Consider the following 7,275-nt stretch of genomic DNA (forward strand, 5'->3'; position numbering starts at 1 on the left):
CTTTACTTTTCAAGAATTTATTTTATCCAGAATTCACTTTTATTGTAATTCACTTTTCAAAAGAAAAGCAAACAAACGGCCATTTTATTTTTTCAATTTTATTTTTAGTTATGGTTATTGAATTTTTTTTTTATGAACACACTTAATTTATATAGTTACTTTACGTATAAAAACACATTGAAAAAATCAATATATATAATTTTTTTATAGAAAAAGAACATTTAGCCCACGTAGTCCTGATGATAAATTTGTCCTACAATAGCTGCCTAAGAAGTTGACATAAACAGGCACAGATCCCATGTTATCATCTCTATTTTTCCCGGTCTCCTAAGTGTACTTCTGCAGAGATTCAACATAAAATACCTTATAACTCGAGATCCGAGAGCACGCCAGATCCAGATTCTGTTGTAGAGCTGAACAAAATGACTTGAAGTTTCGCGCTTGCAATTACAGAAAAGAAAAATGTGACAGAAACTGATCATCTCAGTATGTGCTAACTTGACAGTTCTTTTCCCCACCTTTTGGAATGGCTAGTGTGGAGAAAGTAGCTGTTCCATGCAAAGGACTGTAAATAAATCATCCTCACACGAAAAAAGTACAGTGGCTTTTGGATACAATAAAAAGAAAATCACTGGAATATCCCGGTATGGCCAGAAAAAAGAAATGTTGTGCTTGATATAGGTAACTAAATTCTCACTGGAATCAATGAATGATAGTCGATACTCTTAGTGTTTAATTGGAAAGAACAACGAGGAAGAGGAGCAAAATGGTTAACTTCAAATCAGACAGCAACTGGATTTTCTTCTTGAGTAGGAGGTGGTTCAAGCAGTCTCACAGAACGAGGAAGCATAAACTCGGCAAATATAGGGTAGTGTGATGAAGGATAATGCCCGTCTATATTATCATTCACCACTTCGCAAAGGACAGGAATCAAAGATCTACCCCTGAAAAGAATCCAATCTACATGCAGGTCCTGTGTTTGACGGTCCCAGCAGAGGCAGAGTGCCCTCAAGATCAACTTGAAGAATTCAAGAGCTCCTTGCTTGTCACCTGACAATACCGAATAATTGAGTTGGGACAGGATTATACCATAGTGAATGATCATTAAAAACAAGTGGTAAGCTGATACCTTTGAAACCGTGATAAGTGTGTATGAGGGAATGGTTTTTCCTCACTCGAGCATTGGGCCATGTATCCCTCATATCTCCCACAACACCATGCTCTCTGCAGAGGAAAACTGAATCAATCCCTGAACAGTTATTAAGAAGGAAAGTGAAATGCTCATAAATCCTTGAGCAACGTTTCACAAGATAAAGAGAAATGACTTTCCTCACTTCCCGGAGCATTGCTTACTACATAACCTGGTAATGGAAGCCTTAATTCTCAAATTAGGCATTTCATCAATTGCACTGTTATAGACCACTATGCAACAACTTCCGCCCAGCATTATCAAATATTTCCTTGTTAACTTCAATTTCATTGCAGATAAACAGAGTTGAATAGCAACAATAGCAACATTTCGTAATCAGTAGCAATTGTGATGCACAAAAACCATGTGATCATCAACCTGACAATGCTACAGATTACTGGACAGTTAGAAGAGTTTTAGAACTGAAGGGGGGGCTGAATTGAAATTACCATTCATATTATACAGGAAATATACGAGCATTGGGTAATCTATTCCTGTCTCTGCATAAAAATCAAGGTCGTTCAGAAAGGAACTATCAAAAGGTCTTAATCCTTCATTTCTGAAAAGAAGTCAATTAACAGTTTTGTAAGCACAAGCATCTGGGGAAAAAACAACTATTTCTTTGGTTCAGAAAATTGATTATTACTAATTGTATCTACAAGAAGGAAGTTTCAAACTTAGAACATGACCATGGATTCCTCATATTGATATAATGCAATAACCAAACATGGGCAAATTACAACTTAAAAATGCCAAACGTCTATGTAATGAAGATACCTTGATCTACCAAGAAGAAAACGTCCTGTAGTCGATTCCTTCTGTGTGTTAAATCCTCCACAGTACACAACTGGTAAGCTGGGAGGTAAGGATGCAATGTGTTGCCACGTGAGTAAAGCACTCCGTCTACGTGCACGAGGACTGAACTCATCCATGTTCGTATTCACTATTTGAAATGAAAATCCTGGGGGCTCAACCCCTTTCAATTGGAATGTGTGACATCATGTCAAAGAAACATGGCAAGACACTTTCTAAAGTCCAAATAAAAATAAAGGGACTTGGCAGATAAACAATGTAAAATTGACAAAACTAATATGGGGAAGGATATAGCCCATGTTGCAATGCATGGAGCTGCAGCACCCCATGACATGCTTCCTGGGACAGAAGGCGACTCTGATAGCCAAAAAGTTCCACCTTCTAGTAGCTCTACCTTCATTCAACAAGAAAAGGGCATGACAAGTAGCCAAATTCCATCAATATCTCAGACAAAACAAAATTGGAAATCTCAACCAGATTGAAGAGTAAGTCATTTCATACTTTTTCCTTGTCATAGAAGATAGTGCAGTGCTCATCTGAAGCATCTTGAGAACCTTTTCTTGATATCCCAAATTGACCATAACCTAATAGATGTTTATAATAAACCCAAAGATGTGAACGGTTTTCTGGTTAGCTGAAAACAAGAGAGTTTTGACCACTGCATGCATTTGAATGCCAAAACACAACACTGTGAAAAGCAGAAACATGTAAAAAGAGTAACACAGGCATGTTAGAACTTATTCCTTCCATATTTTATTGGTGATGGTCCTACATAAGCCCTCAGGACCATGGTTCTATTTAAGAAATCAAAATTATAAGATTTGTATTACTTTGGCAGCTCAACGTGTTATCTATCCTGCCAAATGCTAATGCATCAGGAATATAGACCAATTTAATCATATGGCCTTCGTAAATGTCACAGAACCAAGTGGCATAGCTAGGCAATTTGCTGCTACATGAAGATCGAATATCTCCACATTGTCTTGGGTATTTCCAATGAATATGATGATTACAATAGCAGCTATAAACGCATCAAATAACATAGCAGCATTGAGAAAAGAAATTCGCACTAACAACTTCTCAATTAATACTGCGTAAGGTTAGAAGCCACGTGATTAAACCATCAGAGAAAAATTACCTGGCAAGCACTGCTGAAGATAATCCAACTGCGTTTTCACACCTAAATCCATACACAAAATGACAGGCAGAATGAACAGTAAGATATACCAATAGGAAACCATTCAAATTCCATTTGAAACACAATCAGATCGACAAGGTGAAATAAATACATGAAGCCCAAGTCAAAGAAACCACCACAATACAACCCGGACACACACACACACACAACTCGACTAGAACTCAAAAGAACAAAATCCCATGTCCCAAACAGAACTGAAAGATACCAGAACATCTTATCCACAGAAAACACAACCAGAAACAAGATCACACACAAGCAGATGTGTAAAAAAGAGAAGCAGCAAACCTTGTTCAGTACAAAGAATCATAGGAGAGTAGTTAGTGATGACACTAATACACAAATCCTTCCGCTTCTCCCATGAATTTGGACTATCTTCAGCCTGATCTTCATGAAGATTAAAGGTCATCACAGTCAAAGAAACACTCATATTTTTTTTTCTCTTTTTTTCATTAAATAAAAACTAGCTCTTCGTTCTTCGTTCTTGTTGCGTGTATCTTTTTTTGAAATTTCAACAAGCATTACATGGTGTTATAAATCATAGGATTTGCCAAGAAAAAATATAAGAGAAAAGCGAAACAGCTCATAACAAGCAATGGTATATTCCATTCTTGTGAAGTGAGATCAGGCTTTGTAGGCTTTTATTGATTGGATTCAGAGCTGTTCAGTTTTTTTCTTTTTCTTTTTCTTTTTGGGGGGAGTTGGTACTCTTTTTTTTTTTTTTTTCTGAGCAAATGTGAAAGCAGAGGAAACAGCGACGACACTTTGCCTCAAAAGCATTCGTTTTCCTGGTTACACGAGGAAATGTGCTCATTCCCAGTTTTTCTTTTTTTTTTTTTTAATAATTAAAAAAAAGAAAAACCTTACATGCTTTAGCTGTTTTTCACTGTCCCTCCAAGAACTAGGAAATTACACTCTCTCCATGATAAATTAAAAATCTCAAATTAGATGAAAATATATTTTTGTTCTTGTATATAATATATTTAAATTTATATGGTTTCACACAAACTTTGTTTTCCTCTCCTAAAATTAAATTGTTTTCTCTCAAAACATGATACATTAACATTAAACCTAAAGCAAAAACTTTATTTTTTACACTTCATCTCTTCATTCAGGTATCAAAAACTAAAAACCCCTCATTAATTTTTTTTATTCAACTTTTTTTATTAGAAACAATGGATAATTATAGAGATAAGTTGTTTAAAAAAATCTCGATTTTACATGGCATGCCTGTGGGTTTATTTTATGTTAAATTAGTGGATAATAGTTAAAATATTATAAATATATACTTGATTTAACAACACAATTGAATAGTTTTTAATTAATTCAAACATAATCGTGAAGCTCTAAAAACCCTAGAAAATTGAATTGTTGCTTGATAATCAATAAATTGGATTGTTCTACATATATTTTAGGTATATTTATACTAATTATGATTGTTATCAAAAAATCATGAAAACCTCAATTTAATCAAATAGTAACCCTAATGTTTAAAATTAAAGGTTTACCATGTATGATTGCTGGATAGGTCTGTAAATTAGGGTTACTAATAAAAAAATCTATAATTAAGTTTATATTGTTTGTAATGGAAAGATATAAGATATCATTTATTATTGCTTGTCATGATAGGTTATTGTTTGTAATGGAAAGAATGTAAATGATGGACATCATGTGAAGAGATACCTTAGTTAAAAAAAGAAGGTTACAACAACATATACATATATTGGTTATGAGTGGAGGATTTATGTTTCACTTGTTCCTGAGAGCAATATTTTCATGGTTAGTACTATGAGAGATAAGCACAATTATACTAGGTTTTCCATTATAAAAGCTATCAATTCTACTTGGATTGCAAAAATAATACTACTAGTTTGTAGTGTTAATCCAAACATATCTAATAAAGAACTTAATACAATTTTATAAGAAAAATATGGCATTAAACCACATCCAATATGACTTTAAAGGGCTAGGTCAAAGACAAATGAGTTTGTGGAAGGGAGTTATAATAACTAATTTCAAAGACTATATATATATATATATATATATATATATATATAAGAAGCCTCTTTATGACTTTAATGATAATGAAAAGTCTACAGCTATTCATAAACTCTTTCTTATAAGCTTTCAAACATACATGTTATTAAAGGAGTATAACTCAGGTTTTTTTTTTGTGGTATAATCCTAACTTCAATTTAAAGGTCATTCACCAAGAAAGTTTCATAAAGTATATATATTTTTGAAAGTTTATATGAAAGGGTTTATAAATGGCTATAGATCTTTTATTGTTATTGTTATTATTATTGAAGTCATATATATATATATATATATATATATATATATATGTTGAATAAGTATAACCTATGTTCTGATATCTTTTTAAGTTATGACCTTAACTTCAATTCAAAAGGTTATTTTTAAGAAAATTTTAAAAAGTATGTATGTTTGAGAACTTAGAATATAAGGTTTGTGAATAGTTGTAAACCTTTTATTAGCGTTGTTATATGCTATATAAAAGGTCCATATAAAGGACTCTTGTTATTAGTTGTGGGATTGGGTGGCAACGATGGACCTTTTCCTTTGTTTATATCATCATGGAGGTAGAAAACGACACCTGAATATGGTTTTTATATATCTTGTATGATTCGATAAAAAATAGAGTACATCAAAGATATTTTTGCATTATATCTGATATAAAAAAGATATATTATTATTTAAACATCTTACTATATTTGTAATGTTTTCCTCTTTTATATAATGCCTATTTTTTTTTTTTTTTCTTATAGAGTCTACCTAAAGAAATGGTTGAAATATTCTTTAAAGCTACTCATAGACACTATGTAAGGTATATCTATACCAATTTAAATAATAAATAATTTCAAGGTTTGGAGAAGAAAATTAAATTTTAGAAATCAACGAAACCTTACATAAATCTTTAATATAAGTTTTTTTTTTAAGATATCAATGATGTTGACAAAGCAACTCTAGGTTGGTTGAATAATATTAATACCAAAACATGGTATAGACATTTATTTGATAGTAGGATAAAGATTGAAAATATAACAAACAATTTGACCAAGTCATTTAATATTTATGTTGGAAAATATGGAAGTACACCAATTGTTTTGTTACTAGAAAAGATTAATATTGGAACTTATATCTAGGTTTCATAACATATATGCCAAAACTACATGTTAAAAAATATATACTACACCAAATGGTAAAAAATTACTAGATAGGCCTATTGAAAAGTTTATACAAATATGAATTATGACAACCACTTCAATTGAATATTAAGTTTTTGGTAACTAAACAAAATTTTTTATTGATTTAAAAAAAAAGATTATTCATGTAGTGAATGAAGGATGCAGACATTCATTATAGATATGGTGCTGGAAGTTCAAATGGTGTTCAAATGGGTTTGAGTGGTGTTAATAATAAAAGGGGTGTTAGCAAGGATATAAGGGGTGTTGACAGGGGTGTTATGGATGTTGTAATTCAAGTTGTAATAATAGTTACAATGGTGTTGGTTAGGGTATGATTGAGACTATATTTGTTTCTTGATTAATACTTAAAAGTATATTTTATCATATAAATGAAAGAATTGATTGATGAGTTTAAGAACTAAAATTGAAAGGACAAAGAGATGGTCAAACTTAGAAAAAAGATGTTGGTGCAATCCAAACCAGAATACTATTTGGTAATTAGGTCATATCTGGAGCTATAGATCTCAGATTTAGGTCTACTTTATATGGATAAGATATAAGCCTACAACTTTCGTATAGAGCCCAAGATTTAAAAAGGTCATTTTCAAGTCCAAATTGTAGCAACAATAAAGAAGTCTGAATTTGTCTTGCAGCCCGAGCATTGTTCAGTGTTTGGCTCATATCTGAAGTTTTAGAAGCCCAAATTACCATTATTATTTTTTTCTGGAAAGTTGAGACAATTTTCTACAACTTTCATGTTTTCAAATGGTTCTAATTTTGACATTATCAATGATATTTTAGGCAGACAAGAGAAGATATGGATTGTCATCAAGTCAAGAGTTGGCCACCCACTCATCAATTAGTCATCAAAT

At 32.1% G+C, this 7,275-nt stretch overlaps 1 protein-coding gene across 1 annotated transcript; it reads right to left on the minus strand.

Annotated features, from left to right (window-relative positions):
- Positions 1 to 423: 423 nt before the first annotated feature.
- On the minus strand, positions 424 to 4,007 carry LOC105131906 (uncharacterized). The gene is made up of 7 exons (XM_011035101.1): positions 3,486 to 4,007; positions 3,141 to 3,182; positions 2,504 to 2,586; positions 2,295 to 2,396; positions 1,967 to 2,181; positions 1,130 to 1,224; positions 424 to 1,050 (listed from the first exon to the last, which is right to left on the minus strand). The coding sequence occupies exons 1-7, from the start codon at positions 3,625 to 3,627 to the stop codon at positions 782 to 784; spliced, it is 948 nt and encodes a 315-aa protein (XP_011033403.1). The 5' UTR covers positions 3,628 to 4,007; the 3' UTR covers positions 424 to 781.
- Between the last annotated feature and the right edge of the window lie 3,268 nt (positions 4,008 to 7,275).

The sequence above is a fragment of the Populus euphratica genome, unplaced genomic scaffold (assembly GCF_000495115.2).
Source record: "Populus euphratica unplaced genomic scaffold, PopEup_1.0 scaffold73.1, whole genome shotgun sequence".
Lineage (NCBI taxonomy): Eukaryota > Viridiplantae > Streptophyta > Magnoliopsida > Malpighiales > Salicaceae > Populus > Populus euphratica.

Excerpts from the sequence above, each read along its gene's own strand:
- LOC105131906 (XM_011035101.1), bottom strand. The coding sequence starts at position 3,627 with ATGAGTGTTTCTTTGACTGTGATGACCTTTAATCTTCATGAAGATCAG. Across the intron at positions 2,397-2,503 it reads TCTTCTATGACAAGGAAAAA|GTAGAGCTACTAGAAGGTGG; the intron begins GTATGAAATGAC and ends TGTTGAATGAAG. Across the intron at positions 2,182-2,294 it reads CATGCATTGCAACATGGGCT|ACATTCCAATTGAAAGGGGT; the intron begins ATATCCTTCCCC and ends ACATGATGTCAC.